This window comes from Suncus etruscus, chromosome 18, assembly GCF_024139225.1.
Source record: "Suncus etruscus isolate mSunEtr1 chromosome 18, mSunEtr1.pri.cur, whole genome shotgun sequence".
Classification (NCBI taxonomy): domain Eukaryota; kingdom Metazoa; phylum Chordata; class Mammalia; order Eulipotyphla; family Soricidae; genus Suncus; species Suncus etruscus.
The window spans coordinates 35,434,284-35,451,579 of NC_064865.1; the positions used below are offsets into that span (position 1 = coordinate 35,434,284).

The 17,296-nt window shown below is 41.5% G+C and overlaps 1 protein-coding gene across 1 annotated transcript; it reads left to right on the plus strand.

The window, feature by feature from the left end:
* The first annotated feature begins 1,726 nt into the window (after positions 1-1,726).
* Positions 1,727-17,062, plus strand: LOC125995794 (butyrophilin subfamily 1 member A1-like). Its single transcript, XM_049764780.1, has 8 exons — positions 1,727-1,768; positions 2,027-2,139; positions 2,803-2,993; positions 3,692-4,078; positions 8,637-8,921; positions 10,503-10,529; positions 15,931-15,957; positions 16,326-17,062. The coding sequence occupies exons 1-8, from the start codon at positions 1,727-1,729 to the stop codon at positions 17,060-17,062; spliced, it is 1,809 nt and encodes a 602-aa protein (XP_049620737.1).
* The last annotated feature ends 234 nt before the right edge of the window (positions 17,063-17,296 follow it).

The window sequence follows — 17,296 nt, forward strand, 5'->3', positions numbered from 1 at the left end:
AGATTCAGCTGTCATCTCCCCACACCTGAAGTACTCCTCAAAGTGGCAGGTCTAAGAGAGTTTGGCAGCGCCACCCTGCAGCAACCGTGAGGAGTCCCAAGATGGGTAGAATGGCAGCCAGACTGATCTTTCCAGGTTACGTGGCTCTGCTTCCTCCATGTGGCCAGGATGTGTATAAAGCTCTCTGATGAACTGGCTAATGGTTGAGGTAAAAAGCAAAAGAGAGAAGATGGTCATAGTTGTGTTCCCGTAGGGCCCAGCTTATTTATGTTCAAGGTAAGAATTTGATTCTTTTTTTTTTTTTTTTTTTTTTTTTTTTTTTTTTTTTTTTTGTGGTTTTTGGGTCACACCCGGCAGTGCTCAGGGGTTATTCCTGGCTCCAGGCTCAGAAATTGCTCCTGGCAGGCACGGGAGGACCATATATGGGACGCCGGGATTCGAACCGATGACCTCCTGCATGAGAGGCAAACGCCTTACCTCCATGCTATCTCTCCGGCCCCAGAATTTGATTCTTGACAATGTTGTTTCCTGATTTTGGACAAGCAGCCAATGTGAGATGACCCCAGGAGCAACTGGTCTGTAGAATTCCGTGAACCAGACTCATAGTTTCTTCTCAAGTGGATTCCATAGACACTGTTAGCTCATCTGAACCCACCTAAGGATGTAGTGCAGACCCCAAATCTGCCAAGCATGTGTTGTGGACATAATGGGGCAGGCTGTGGCTTAGTAAGAAGGAACAGTGGGGAGTCAGTTGAAGTGGGTGAAGAGATAACAGAACTTTTTGTGGTTTGTTTCACATGAGGTGAGACCTAAGATTTGTCACAGAAAAGAAATTTAGTAGAGGATTGAAGCAAGAAATGAATGAGAGTTTCGATCGAAGCTTCCTAGAAAAGCTATGGTTTAAAATGAGAAAAACCCAAGGAGGAGAGGTTGGAAATAGTGTTAGGAGACCTAGGAGAGGGCATCTTGGATCAGGTGAGAAATGAGGTGCTTTGGAACCATTTGAAATATAGGGTTAGCAACTTCCTTGTATGCTGTGTGGAACTCCTGAATATCTTTTTCTGGTGAGGAAAAGAAAAGCTTATGCATTGACAGGTCCTATGCTAAATGTTAGTCACAGGAAGCCATTATGGTTAGATGTCTGCAGTACATTTGGCTAGGCCACACTCAGTCCTTCACTCTGATATCAGGAATTAGAGAGTTTTTTTTTTTTTTAAACTCAGTTGATTAGACTCAGTGGTTGTTCTACAAGTGGCATCTGAGTGCCTGGCCTTGGGGCATTGTTTAAGTGTACCTGGACCAATCCTCTCTTGATTCCTTAGTCCTCCTATCTCCTCCTTGATAACCTGGTACACAGTTCATTGGGCAGGGCAGAGTCCCCTGGGAAAGCATTTGAACAACTTTCATTCTCAAATGGAGGAAGGGATCAGCAAACAGTAAGTTCGACTATCTGTGAATAATTTTTAGGGATTCTAGATTTGAGTCTCACGAAACACTCAGAAACCTGCACCAAGTTCTGCTTCTCTATACTCCTGGGAGCTGGAAGCTACCTGCCTTTCAATGCAAAGGGTCTGAGCACTCATCATTGGACTTAGATGTAGTTTTGGGACTCTGAGCAGCTGACTGCATGTGAAAGTTCTGCAGGAAGATTAAGGGGCTGGTGGTCCCCTGAGCCTTCTCAAGCTGCTGCACTTAGAAATAGTCCTGAAGAGATCTTGAAGCAGGTATGTTGGCTTTGAAGACATATTTGTCAGAGAAGAGTAAGCAAGTGAGCATCTGATTATGAGGTGGAGGCATAGATGTGGGTCTGTGGGGACTTGTTATGTGACTCTAGAAGTGGTGTAACTGGAACAACACCTTTGACAACCATATCAAAAATTTTTTTATTTAAATGATTCCACTGTAGCACCTACTAGGACTATAAGTAACCTGGCCTGTGTAAGACTTTGATCTAACTAAATGTAGTGAGTCTACAAATGTCAATTTGTATGAAGTAGGAGATTCTGTTATTATTCCCATTTTGCAGATGAAGAAACTGAGGCAGGTAATTCGTTATATGGACAGAGAATGGAAAATTCCAGAGCACTCAGATTCTGTCCTTGAGACTTTTACCTGCTTGACCACCTTAAACAGAAAGTGGTATGTGGGTATTTTATCTGACTAGGACCCATTTTATTTTTTCTGATCTCCTGTTTCACTGGGGGCTTTGCCTAGAGGCACATATATTTCACCAGGGCAGGAGGAAAAGCAACCATATGTCAGTAGGGTGTGACTTGGTGACACATGTTGCATACAGGATTATGTCCAGGGTCCGTCACAGCAGAGTCAGGCATGGAACTGATATCCAAGTGACAGAACAAAAACCAGGAACATCAACTTGAGGAAAGTTTTGTCTGTGTTGAGGCTCCTGGGGATCCTCTGCTCACTTTATGGGTTTGAGGTAAATAAGTTGGAGCTGTTTGTTATTCATGGCAAAGACCTGACTACGTTTATGACCTGAGTCACAGGTGTAGTGTGATCATGGATAGATGAAGGATGCTTCCCCATGGGGTTCAATTGCTGGGTAGAATGGGGTGTACTGGTATTCTGACAGTGTGGAATAGGAAGGGAAAAAAAGGAAAGGTAAGGGGAGGGAAAGAAAGAAGCTGGAAGGAAAAGAGAGGGAAGGGTGAGAAGGTTTTGATTTTTCAAACTGACTGTCAGTTTGGTAATCTCAGAATGGGTGGGAGGACTCTGATCTATTTTAGCCTAGGCTATGTGAGCCTCTTTCTTCCTCAGTAAGAAAAATTCCCTCTCTTGTAGGGGTTTTCCAGTCCTGAGCCCTTCTGAGGCCCAGAGCTCTGGTGGCCCTGCCTTGCCTGTTGATCCTGGCTGCCTCTTGCCCTCTGTCTCTCCCCAGCCCAAGGAGATGGAGCATCACTCTTCCTGCCCTGTGCCCTGCTCTCTGATCTTCGTGCTTCTCCTCCTGCAGCTGACCACTGCGGGGTCTGTAGGTGAGTATGTGCTATGTTTCTTCCACATCTCCCCTGGGTGGGATTAAGCTTATTACCCGAGTCACAGGTGTAGTGTGATAATGGAAAGTTGAAGGATGCTTCTTAATAGGGTTCAATTGCTGGGCAGAGTGGGGTGTATTGGGATGCTGAGTAGGGTGGGAAATGGGGTAAGCCTGGGGTCCCCTTTAAACTCCTCACCAGCAACCACCTCACTGGCACCCTGGGTGTGCAACCCAGGGGTAGCCTTGGAGTTCCAGAGGAAGGACGTGGAAGGGTGCTGGGGTGACCCAAGCCCCGCACCCCTCCTAGACCTAGTTAAAAAGGCCTTTGGCATGGCAGAGGCCTGCCATTCCCCATGCTGTCAAAAACTCCCTGCTAGGAACTATTTTTGTGTGCTCACTTGGTCAGACCCTTTTTGAATGAATCCATCTGTGGTTGGAACCAAGTGATTTGTTTGCAAGCCCTTCTGGTGCTTCTCAGGCACCAGCAATCAGAATCCTGCACAAATGCTCTTCAGGAGCACTGGCAAATGTGGGACTTTCTTTTCCATCATTTCAGAGTTACAAAGGAGTGATCAGAAGATCTTATCCAGATTCAGTCACTATTCAATCTTGCAGCCTGGGGCCTTCTCATTAGAAAGCTGTTCCAACTGTCCTTGGTTCCTACTCATTTGGGGTGTTTCGTTTCTTGGGGTACAGGTACTCAGACTTTCACTTCCATGTCTGTGTTTGTGTCCACAGAGGAGTTCCTGGTGATTGGTCCCTCAAACCCTATTACTGCTGTGGTGGGAGGTAACATCACACTGCCCTGTCATGTGTCTCCAGCCATGAATGCAGAGAACATGGAACTGAGATGGTTTCGTTCCAAGTTCTCAAAAGCTGTATTTATCTACCGAAACCAGCAGGAAGAGATGGAGGAGCAGATGACCCAGTACAGGGGCCGGACCTCCATGGAGAAAGACCTCCTTTCCCAGGGGGTAGGTGTTGTGAGCATCCACAAGATCCAAGTGTCTGATGCTGGACAGTATACTTGCTTCTTCAGAAAGGAAGGCTTCTCTAAACAAGCTGTTTTGGAGTTGAAGGTGGAAGGTAGGTGACTTTAACTACCTTTTAGAATCCGGGGATGTGCGAGTTAAGAGGATCCTCAAAGATAAAGGAAATATCTTATTTTATAGACAAGGAAAGAGATGCATTGATATTTACTTTGTGGGTCACACTCTGCACTGTTCAGGGTTATTCCTGGTTCTGCATTCAGGAATCTGTGGTACTTAGGAAATTATTTAGAGGGCTGAGGATCAAAATCATCCTAGCCTTCATGTATTAATTTAATTGACACAGAAATTTCATAGTGAGACCCTGCTGTGAACACTTGATTTAGGCAATTTTTTTCGGGCCACATCCGTTTGATGCTCAGGGGTTACTCCTGGCTAAGCGCTCAGAAATTGCCGGGGGATTGAACCACGGTCCTTCCTTGGCTAGTGCTTGCAAGGCAGACATCTTACCTCTAGCGCCACCTCGCTGATCCTGATTTAGGTAATTTTTAGAGCAATTACCCCCCCCCTTTTTTTTTTGTATTCTAGAGGCAATAAATAAATAAGATGATAAATCATTTGAGATAATAATATTAGGAGGTAGTAAGGTTTTAGAAAAAGGACTTGTTGAGGGCTGGAGTGATAGCACAGTGGGTAGTTCTCTGCATTGCATGCAATTAAACTGGATTTAATCCCTGGCCTCCCATATCATTCTCTGGGCACCAGCAGAATGATCCCTGAACGCAGAGACAGGAGTAATCCCTGAGCACTGCCAGGTGTGGCCCCAAAACAAAGAAACAAAAAGCGCAAAACAAACAAGGAATGACATGTTGAATAGGGCAAGGGATGAGTTGGGGTAGATGGGGTAGAGGGTAAGATTCAGTATTGCTCACTTAGAGCTTTATGATACAATGAACAAAATATAAAGAAACAGGGGTTTAATGATGTGAATTTAGGGGTATGTGTGTGAGAGCAGGAGGAACACCCAGAATGTCTGGCAAGTAAGGAGGCCCACAGGGTAGGCAAGATGATAGCAAAGGGTATTGTAAGGATTTAAAGTGACGTTGCCAGTATGTGGGGCTCGAGAAGAGCGTGACTTTCGATATTATGTAATTTAGAAAAGTTTAAATGTTTGCTTGTGAAGACATCTGAGTCTTAAAGATTAAGTTTCCCTTGAGCTTTTGAGAAGGATGTAATGGACATGAGCAGGCAGAGACATGTAAATTCTGGGCACTGACATTACTAGCAGTGAGTAAACAAACTTGGTATTGGTATTGACCCATGGACATAACTGGTGGAAGTTGGGGTTAAATAGAATGTTGGGGTTAGAGAATGTTTTTTGTGGGGAAGAGAGATGCTAAGTTTTTATAGCTTGGCTGATGTGGTTAGAGTTTGGCTACAGAGGTGAATGTATTCTCTTGGAAACTGTGAGGATGATAAAAGGAAGGTCAGATTAAGAAGGTTGGGGCATGAAGAGTGCAGTTATGGGGTGAGAAGATGTTGACTGATCTCACAGAGTGATACTAGGGACCAGTGGGGTTGACAGGATTGAGTTAATCAGGGCCCAGAAAGATAGCACAATGGCGTTTGCCTTGCAAGCAGCAGATCCAGAACCAAAGGTGGTTGGTTTGAATCCCGGTGTCCCATATGGTCCCCCGTGCCTGCTAGGAGCTATTTCTGAGCAGACAGCCAGGAGTAACCCCTGAGCATTGCTCGGTATGGCCCAAAAAACAAACAAACAAAAAACAACAAAAAAAGAGTTAATTAATAAATGAGTATCTTTGAGAATTCAGGAGTCTGAGGAGCATAGAATGGAGGACTGCAAAGACTCCTGAGATTTTCCTTGGCTTTTCTTCTTTAAAGAATATAAATGATCATGAGTTATATATATATATATATATATTTATATATATGTTACTGTACTAATGTATATAATGTATGGCCAAAATTTCCTTGAGCTGAGAAATAGTCATTTATTTTTTCAGACATTTAAAGGAATTCAGCCAGTCTGGGTGGTACATGATTAATATTAATGATTATGATATGATATGATATGATATGTGCCTGATAATTAATATGCGCCCTCTGTAAGAGTTTGAAAAAATCATTATACATAGAGCTCACCTGTAATTGGGAGAGTATTTATGTTAGGTATTTGGATTTATAAAAAGCAAAAACATTTTCTTTTTTTTTTTTTTAATGGGGTGAGGGCAGTGAAAGCAATTCTCAGGGGCTACTTCAAGATTTGTTTCAGAAATTATTCTTGGAGATGCTCAGGGGACCACATGGCATGTTTGAGATCAATCTTGGCTGGGCCTTCTGCAAGACAACTTTCCTACCTGCTGTACTATCTCTCTAGCTACAAATAAAATAATTTCTTCTTTCTGACAGGAAGTAGTTTTGAATCAAGAGCTAGTAGAGTTAGATTTCTACCTTCCCACAATGTGGGAACTGGTGATTTGCTTTCATGTGAGTACTTCCAGAAGATGGCACCCAAGTCCAGAGAAAAACACTTCTGCCTCACAAAGTTGAAATATGGTTTAGCTAGTAGTCAGAAAGTGAAAGTACTTTTTTAAGAGTAAAATTACCCACAATACACTTTTAATGAAATATAAATACTTAACAAATGGTGTATGGGAGACTGGGTCAAATGGAAGCTCATCTCTTAGATATTTTGAGAAATGACCATATTGTTTTCCATAAAAGCTGGACCAGTTGACAATCCCACCTGCAGTGAACAAGAGTCCTTTTCTTCCCACATTTTCACCTGTACTTGTTGGTTTTATTCTATTGCATGTGTGTGGTATGAGATGATATCTTATTAAGGTTTGTTTTGCAGCTCTCTGATGTGATACAGAGAAAATATTTTTACAGGTGCCTTTTTGCTAATTGTATTTTATTGAGGAAATTTTTGTTCATCTCTTCTCTCCATGTTTTGGATGGGGCAGGATGATTTTATTTTTTGTAAATTTTCACTGGTGTCTTATATATAATTTTGATAATAATACCTTATTAGATGAATTTGGGTAAACAGTTTCTCCCATATCATGCAGATTATTAAAAGAAGACTTATCATAGAAGTAGATAGGTTGGTGGGAGACCAATGGGGGTGGAGAAATTTGTGGAGAGAAGTGGACATGGTGAAGGGATTGGTGTTGAAATATGGTACTTCTGAAAGCCAATCATGAATAACTGTAATTTTATGGTGATTAAATTAAAACAATGAAAAAGGAAGAAAGGATAGAAGTGGTGGTATTAGGGAGGTCGAGGGGCAATAATGGCGATAATCCTTAGCACTGCTAGGTGTGACCCCCAAATACACCTTCTCTAAGCTCAAAAGCAAAGGAAAATTAAAAAAAGCTTCAAAAGGAAAAGGGCACTCCTTTTCTGTTTTCAGTAAGAAAATTAAGTTCCTTCTTGTGATTTTCATTGTCCTTCCAGACAGCTGAAGAGGCCACGAAGTAAATCTGGACTGGGTTTGTCAATCTGCCTGATCTAGGGGAGCTGGGTCAGTCCCAGACTGTTCTTGACATAGCAGAGTCCAGGGGAAATGCATAGGCACTCAGCCAATAAATAAATGCAGGTTTTATTTAGAAATTCTGAGAAAGGAGAGAAAGCTAGATAGAGGTAGATAGAGATAGAGAGAATGTAAGTTACTCAAGAGAGAAAGTGAGCTTCTTCAAGGGCAGAGAAAGCAGCCAAAGATAGAAGTATATATAGATGCAGTTGACATGTGCTTAGGCAACACATGTGCATAAAACGACACATGGACATAGGTAGTACATGTGTGCAGATGTGTGCAGGAAGTTCATATGCTTGGGTAACACATGTGCTCAGGCAGCAATACGTGAGCATCTCCTTTGTTTCAAGTTGTCTTTTAGAGGGTTTCTCTCAACCTTTTAGTCTTCCTACCTAAGTGAGAATCTGTTGTTAGGGTAGCCAAGTGGAAGAATTGGAAGTAGTTGATGGTCTCTTTGATACTACCTTCCTGGCCTTTGTTCCTCTTGGGGCTTCTCTCTCTTAGTAGAATATCCAGGCTTCTTTGAGCCTTCAGAGTTGCTAAGTAAAGATCTTATCATGGGTCCTGGTAGAATGCTTTTATCAGTTAAAGGCCAGAGGCACAATAACTCCTTCAAATCCAATCTCTTGGTTTTATTACATCCTACGGATTTTTATTATTCCCAGATTTTTTTTTTTTTTGCCTTGGAGGTTTCTTTCCTATTGACCTGACTGCCTGCTTCAATAACAAACACGTATGTGGTGATTAGTGCGGAGTTCAGGAATAAAGACACTTATAGACCTTAAAGGGATTTAGATTAAATTAAATTAAATTAAAGAAGATTCCTTGGGAGATGTGTGAGATGGAGAGAGTTGAGGATGAAGATGGAATCTGGGACTAAATTCCTCCTCTTGTTCTCTTTGGTCCTTGGACCTTCCTTCCTCCTTTGCACCTGGGAGAAGTGCTTCTATCTCTGTGTCACCTTAGCCCCAAGAAAGATCAGCTTCTTGTCCCCTGTGGTGGCTTCTAAAGAGCCCAACCCCCTCAGGAAGACAGAGTGACTGTCTCCAGGACTTGTTTGTACCCTCAGACCCTGTCTTCATGACTCTCTACACATGTGTAAACTTTGCCCCTCAGGTGCACATCACAGGACCTGAGGAGGATGGGATCCGAGTAGTGTGCAGAGCATCAGGATGGTTCCCCAGGCCGCAGGTGCAGTGGCGAGACTCCAGTGGGGAGAAGTTTCTGGCCTTCTCAGAGACCCAGACCCAGGATGCTGAGGGGCTGTTCAGCGTGGAGGCGGCTCTGGTGGTGAGAGACAGCGCAGTGGGGAACGTGACCTGCTCCATCCTCAACCCCATCCTGGGCCAGGAGAAGGCCGTGGACATTTATATCCCAGGTGCTCTTTCTGTTGGGCCTGGACAGAGGGTCAGGCATTCTTGAGTTAGCCAGGTTCAATGTCCTGGTTGTGCCCTCAATGTGTCTCCTGTGGGCCACAGAGCCCTTCTTCCCCAAGGTCTTTCCATGGAAGCAGCTCTTCACGGTGTGTGTGACTTTGCTGACATTCCTGGCCCTTGTAGTTGCCTATTACTCCAGGAGGGAACATGCCATAAAGGTGCAGGTGAAGCGGGTACAGGAGAATCTGTGCCAGGAGAAGGAGGAGGACGAACAGAAAAAGCAGGAGGCACTGAAAGACATAGGTAAGTCGAAATAGGCCCCGGAAGAACTGTGTGGACGTGAGAGAGAACTGCGGGTGAGAATTCATGGCTCTAGACAAGGGATCAGAGCAGGTGCCCCTGGAGTCCTCTTCCCAGTTGACTGCAAGGCCTGGATGTGTGTCGAGTTGAACTTCAGGATCCAGAGGTCCTTTTTCATAGATTCTGAAAGCCCAGGGTCTTCCAACTCCTTAAGTCTGGGAGTTCACACTTTGATTTTTCATTTTCTTTCAGATGAGCTACAGGCACATTTAGGTAAGTTTTGCTTTTCCTCAACTCCCCGAGTCCCTCCCTAGGATGCCTTTTGATTCTGAGCTCACTTGTCTCCTGTTGCCTTTCAGACCAGAAGAAGGCTGATTACTTGGCTGGTGAGTGATGCTCCAATGCTCTATCTATCTCCTATCCCACTTATGCCTAGGTGTTTATTCTGTGTGTGTTGGGGACAGGCATATGGTCATTACACAAATATTATGGTCAAATAGTGATGGGAGATTTCGGGATTGGCTGAGCAGGTTCGGGAATGTGGTGGGAGTATTGCTGCAGAATAGTGATTTCTCTGAGAAACACTGATCACGTTTTTAGTACTCACTTTGTCTTAACCATTTATCTTTTTGAGTTATTTCTTTAATATCGTTGAAAAAGAAATACATAATAAATAATAATACTTATTATTAATAAAATATAAATAATAAAACATTATTGAATAGTTAATATTTTTTCTGTCAAGTATTTGAACATGTAATATAATTTATAAAGCATTCATGGCAAACTGAATGGAGATAGGATAAGCATGTCTTAGAATTATTTTTTTTGGTATTTGGGTCATACCTGGTGACACTCAGGGGATATCCTCATTATGTGCTCAGAAATTGCCCCTGGCTTGGTGGACCATATGGACACTGGGGAATTTAACTGAGGTCTGTCCTAAGTTAGCGTGTGCAAGACAAATGCCCTACTGCCTGCACCACCACTCATGCCCTATGTCTTAGAATTTTTAGCTCAGAGAATCTAATTCTCTTGCACAGTTATGCAGTCACACAGGGCAGCAGTTAGGACAAGCCTGTCATGCAAGTTTCCGGACCTGTGTCCTGACATGTGTCACAAAACACCTTTCTGTCTGGACATGATAGGTGTTTTCACTCTCCATCAGCAACTTTCTGTCACTTGAAGATCTGGGATCTTTTGACTGTTTGAGCAAAGGGGAGGCTGAGCCTGGGCTGAGCAGACTGGTTTGATTAAGCTCTCACTGTTGTTTTCCCTTTCAGCATGGAGGAAAGCCCATCTGTATGCAGGTATGTACCTGAGTTCCCTGTGTCTGCTCTTCAGCCTCACCACTGCCCTTTCTGTACCCAAAGACTCCATGGCAGACGTGGGTGGTTACCCCCCTTGCGTCTGTCATCTTTGTAGCCTCCATTTGAGAACTGCAGGGACTTTCCTTGGGGATACACATCTGCCTCCTCTGACTCTTCTCTGCTGCAGGCCTGGTTAGGGTGAGCAATAAATCCTGTCTGAAAACTCCTTATTGTTTTATTCCTTCTTATTATAATTTTCCTACACAAATGCAATAGGTTTCTTTAGATGATTTGTAGTATCTCAATATTAAATAGATGAGTTGTTTCTAGGGGTAAAGTCCATCTTTGATAAAGAACAACGTGTATTAGTCCAAATTTTTTGCATCTATCTAAACAGAAATAGAAATGACAATTTAGCAGCTGAATTTCTCATGCATTTACACCCAAACTTCCATTTATTGCTGACTAAGCAAATGGTGGCTATTGAAAATAGCAACAATTATTATTTCCTCTATTTTCTTATATTCTAAGACATTTTAAGGTTTTGTGACATATATAAGCATTTCAATGGTGAGTGATCTTTTATTCTCTGCAAAAGGGTTATGAAAATCAAAGGATATTATATATCTCTAGTCAGTGTGGCACAGAGATAACTGTGCTTGTCTTTACTTCTTTTGGTCCTTACCTGGAAAGATAACTTGATCTGAGTTTTAAGATATTTGTGATGATGTTTTGGAAGGAGGGAAGATCTCATGTTTTTGTGGTCTTTTTTGGTTCCTCTACTTGTTCTCTATGTGAAATTCATGATCTTTAATGTTGTTTCTAGTTGTATACAGCCTGTAGCTTCCCCTCATGTTTGATGTATCATATATATATATATATATATATATATATATATATGTAGCATATGTAGTCTACTCTATTCTGCCATTACAAATTCACACTAACATAGCAACATAATTTTTCTATTTTCTTGCTCTGTAAGTCATATTTCATTAAAATTGTGACTAGGGCTTTTTTTAAGAGGTGATTTTTTTTCCTTTTTTTTTTGGGGGGGGTGTTTGGAACACAACTGGCAGTGCTTAAAGCTTGTTCCTGGCTCTCTAGTCACAGATCACTCCTAGCAGTGTTTGAGAGATCATATGGGGTACATATCATGATTAATGAAATGCTAGGAAAACACCTTAACCCCTGTTCTCCTTTTTTGACCATACATATATAATTTTTAAAATTGAAGTAACATGGTTTACAGTAGTGTTAAGATTAATGTTTAGAATGCTTAGAATGCAAACAATTTTACTGTGCCAATATACTTACTCCAGTATTCCTTAGTCATTTTCTTTCTGGAGGCAGTTGTTATTTATTTCTTCTAGAGGGCATCTTCACCTTCATTTTAAACCACAACTAGTGGTTTGACTCTGCTTCTAGCATCCCATCTAATTGCTAGATCAGATCCATGACAGGGTTCTGATTTTGAGGATACATAAGACTAGTTTTGGTCCATTTGTACTATACAAATGATGTCTCCATCTCATTGTTTTTTTTTTTTTTGTTGTTTGTTTTTGGGTCACACCCGGCAGCACTCTGGGGCCACTCCTGGCTCCACACTCAGAAAACTTCCCTGGCAGGCTCAGGGGACCATATGGGATGCGGGATTCGACCACCGCCCTTCTGCACCCAAGGCAAATGCCCCACCTCCATGCTATCTCTCCGGCTCCACTCCATCTCATTGTTAATAATATTGTCTTGTTGTGGGACATCTCCCAAGCAATGAACAAAGAGCTTTGGATTTATTCCTATTCGGTTTCAACCAATAGAGCCAGCAGATCAATGCAAGGATTCAAGGATACAATATTGCTTAAACTCTGCTCTTCCAGGGATTACAAGACTAGCTGGGCTCTGCTTGGGGGCCTCAAGGGCTATGCTTGGAGGATTTTGATAGTTTCAAAGAAGGAACAAATGTTTGCACTTGCAAGACTTGTTCTTTATATCTGTTTGACCAGATAATCTTAATCACATCTGTAAAGATTTTTTTTTCCCCATAGAATTAACAATTTCACATATTTTGGTATTCTTGTGGAATATACTTTAACAGAGATCTCCTGGTGGTATGCAGATCTTTGAGAAAGTCTTGGTAGAAATAATGACTGATCTGGAGAGATAGCACAGCAGCATTTGCCTTGCAAGCAGCCGACCCAGGATCTAAGGTGGTTGGTTCGAATCCCAGTGTCCCATATGGTCCCGCGTGCCTGCCAGGAGCTATTTCTGAGCAGATAGCCAGGAGTGACCCCTGAGTGTTGCCGGGTGTGGCCCAAAAACCAAAAAAGAAAAAAAATAATGACTGGATCCAGTTATTTTGTTTTGTTTTAGTTCTCTTGTCTCTCTAAAAGGATTTGTTTCTTCCCCAGTCCTGAAATTATGTTTCCATCATTGTTCAACCTCACTTAAGGGTAGATGCTTTTCCTCTCACAGAATGTGTGTGTTCTTATTCCCTTGGACGCTCTCAGGTTTCCCCTAATTGAATAAGAATTGTTTGATGATTTATCCCAAATTTTTCTCACTTATGGATTATTACTGTTCTTACTGATTATTATGATTATTAGCCATAGTTGTATTTCTCTTAGTCAAGTTGTAGTTCTCTTTATCTATTGTTTAGAGACAACCTAGAGATCCAGCACAATCATCACAAGTCCTTTAATTAAACAACATGTTCTACAAAGTTGTTCAAAATAGACTTGTTTTGGGTTTTCAATGTTCTAGCATTAATCCTTCCACAGTGTGACCTTCCTTCCACTATTGTCCACAGTTTCCCATTCACCCGATAAGCTTGTCATCTTGACTGTCAGAAAATAATTTATTTTATAGTGCTTGTTTCAACAAAATGGTAAATGGAATTATTTTTTTTTTTGGTTTTTGGGCCACACCCGTTTGACGCTCAGGGGTTACTCCTGGCTATGTGCTCAGAAATCGCCCCTGGCTTGGGGGGACCATATGGGACGCGGGGGGATCGAACCGCAGTCCTTCCTTGGCTAGCGCTTGCAAGGCAGACACCTTACCTCCAGCGCCACCTACTCGGCCCCTGTAAATGGAATTATTAAGGAATAGTTTAGTGAAAGACAATTTGTAAAAATTGTTCTATCTCACAATAGTTTTCTGAAAGTCATTGTTGATATAAGACACATAGAGGAAAATGTCAGCAACACTCCATGACATTGAAGCTAAAATCATCTTCAAGATTGAAACATAGCCGACCAAAAAAGTGGAAGCAAAGATAAAAAAAATGGGACTCTATTAAACTTAGGAGCTGCTGAATGGACAGCTAACAACAAAGCTTACTATATGTTCTACCATTGTATTAATGATATTGATCAACTGTTATTGAATGGCAGTAATTAATGCATTAATTGACTTCATTGGAGACACAATGATTTTTATAAATGTGCTTGTTACTGTACTTTTTACTTTCTTTTATTTCTTTTCTTCTCTTCCACATTTTTTTAAAATGTTGCTTTTACATATCTGCAAACAAATGTATTATTATCACCTATGTCAGCTATGTGTGATAAACTTTCTTTATAACAAAAAATCTAAAGACTATCTAAGTGCCCAAGAACAGATGTATGGATAAGAAACAGTGGATAAAGGAAAGTATATTTACACAGTGGAATACTATGCAGCTGTTAGGAAAATAAAGTCATAAAATTTGCTTATACGTGGGTGTATATTGAGAGTATTATGTAGAGTGAAATGAGTCAGAGAGAAATAGGCATAAAATGATGATATATATAATATAGTATGGTATTAAAATCCAGAGACAATAGAGATGAGGGCTAGAAGGAGCAGACCACGGTATGAAGCTTTTCACAAATAGTGGGCAAGTACAGGTAGGGCAGAGAAGGGCCACTATAAAAATCATAGTTGAAAAATCATTACTCTGTACAGGAATTGGATGCTGAAAAGATATAATGTAATAAGTATGATACACCTCAGTAACAATATTGCAATCCATAGTATTTATAAAGGGTAAAAGAAGAGAGAAAGAGAGAATACATCATCATCATCATAATAATAATAACAATAATTATAGTAAGGAAGACGAGGGAAAAAATAGGAGAAGGAGAATAAGAAGAAAAGGGGCTGGGCGGTGGCACTAGAGGTAAGGTGCCTGCCTTGCCTGCGCTAGCCTTGGACGGACCGCGGTTCGATTCCCCCGGTGTCCCTTATGGTCCCCCAAGCCAGGAGCGACTTCTGAACTTATAGCCAGGAGTAACCCCTGAGTGTCACCGGGTGTGGCCCAAAAACCAAAAAAAAAAAAAAAAAAAAAAAAAAGAAGAAGAAGAAAAAGAATAATAATAAGAAGGAGGAGGAGAAAATAAAGGAAAAGGAAAAGGAGATAAAGAGGAAGAAGGATAATAATAATAATAATAATAATAATAATAATAATATCTGCTCCACAGACAGACTAGGGATAGGGTGGAAAGGAAACTGGGGACACTTGCCATGGGAAATATTCACTGGTGAAGGGTTTGGTTAAAGGTTTTATACATTGCAGGACTTATGTCCAATCATAAATAACTTGGTATCTGTGAAAAAAACCCAAAGGTATTATGAACAAACATGCAACATTTAAGAAAGTAGTTACAAAAAGTTACAAAAAATAAAGTTATTGTTGAGGATTCACCTAACTGCTTGTTGCTAGTTGAACCTTCTGAGCTTCTTGAGATTAGAAAGCTTCCATGCTACTTTCCTATCCTATTTTCTGTGCATTTACTGGCTTTCATTATTGCAAAATTTGGAGTTGTTATGTAACCTAGAACTATCAAAACTCTAGAAACTATAGAACTGGGACAATTTTGTGCCCACGCACCTCCCAATGGGACCCCAGTGTTTTCAGCCCAGAGATATGGTATCTAGAGTTTCACTAGCTTTTCAAGATTAGTCATGAAGTTGTAAAACAGGGTTATTTATGTCTTTATTAGATTTTTGTAAATAAAGTGAGCCCTAGAAAATGTTGATCTCTTGAGACTTTTCCAAGAAAATCTGCTTTTTAGAATAAATATGTGATAAGCAAAACTGGAGAATAATATCTGGGTAATGAGAGACATGAAATTTCTGTAATGAGACACAAACATCTCATTGCTCAGAGATTTTTGTACAGCCTCTAAATCCACGGGTATTAAGTTTTGTGGGCTTACCGATAGTGAGAACATTGCTGCATGATGGCTGTGTGTGTGTGTACATAAGTATGTTTAAGTGTGTGTTCAATGTGTGTATGAAAGAACTAGTTCAAATGTTTTTAAAACATGTTTCTATAATTACTTAATGTTTATAAGAGTATGTGGCAACCCTGTTGTGTACAGGCTACAAATCCCTGATATTAATATGTATGTGTTTCTTACAGATTGGCGCAAAGACCAGTTCCAGACCTGTGAGTGACTTCATACTCTTTCTGAAGGGTCCTATTGCTGATGCCCACACAATTTTCATTTCCCATTATCTCTCTGTGGTGATACAAATGCTGCTACCATCAGTAGTAGTGGGTGGGTGGTGGTAGGTAGGTATGGCTTATATGGAAGCTAAAGAAATGAATTTCATGGGAGTTTATGTTGGTCCTTAAGGGCCTTGTAACATCTATCCCAAATCAGTCTTCTTTTCTTGATTAGAGGACTTGAGTGCAAGGCCCTCATCTCAGGAGATTAGCTTCCCATTACTTGTGTCTTGTGTCAGTGGTGAGATGGTTGTTGCTGCTGTTATGACCAGGGGAGGGCATTGCATAATTGGTGCTTCTCTCTGCAGGTTCTGTCACTCTGGATCCAGCATCTGCCTCTCCCGACATTGTCCTTTCTCATGAGAACAAAAGTTTGACCTTGAAAGATACTTCTGCATACTCAGATCTCCGATATAACATCTTAGGCCATGAGGGCATCACTTCAGGGCGCTGTTGCTGGGAGGTGGAAATCAAAAATGGAGACAAAAGCATTTGGGCTCTGGGGGTCTGTATGGAAGATGTGAAAAGGACAGGCTTCTACACGGAGTCTCCACAAAAGGGGTTCTGGGTCATTGGACATAATGAAGACGGATATGTTGCATTTGCTGACCAAGGTCAATTTCTGTTCCCACGGCAGGTTATCCAGAGGCTGGGGGTTTTCCTGGACTATGAGGAAGGGGATGTCTCCTTCTATGACATGACTGATGGCTCCCACATTTTCTCCTTCCCTCAGGCTTCCTTCTCTGGGACCCTCTTTCCATACTTTATGATTAAGTCAGGAAATGTATTCCTGACCATCTGCTCCGTGGATGGTGGATCTGAGCACCCTGTGCCCCATAACAGTGATCCTTCTTGGGAGGAGCCTGTGAACCCCCTAGGAGAGGGTTTTAGCCCAGACTCTGTTGTTGCTGAAGCTCCCTCAGGGCCTGAATCTCCATTACTTTCCCACAACTCTGATAATATGCTACCTTCTTCTAGGGAGGAGCCTATGAGAATCCTAGAGGAGGGTTTTAGCCCAGATACTAGTGTTGATAATGCTCCCTAAAGCACTAATTCTCCATTTTTTCCCCATAACCCTGAAGTTATGTTTCCATCACTATGACAAAGGCCTGTGATTGAGTTCTGGGTAATGAGTGTTGCTCTTCTGCTATGGATGAAGACTTGAATTATGGGAGAAGACTTGAATTTATTATGGGAGATAACATTTTTTGTTAACCAAAAATAATTGTAGGATATTTGTATTTTTCATTTTGTGCCACTCCCTGGTGGTGCTCAGGGT

Coding starts and splice junctions, on each gene's coding strand:
- LOC125995794 (XM_049764780.1), top strand. CDS start 1,727: ATGTTGGCTTTGAAGACATATTTGTCAGAGAAGAGTAAGCAA. Junction 2,140..2,802: donor ACCACCTTAAACAGAAAGTG/GTATGTGGGTAT, acceptor CCTCTCTTGTAG/GGGTTTTCCAGTCCTGAGCC. Junction 2,994..3,691: donor GACCACTGCGGGGTCTGTAG/GTGAGTATGTGC, acceptor CTTGGGGTACAG/GTACTCAGACTTTCACTTCC.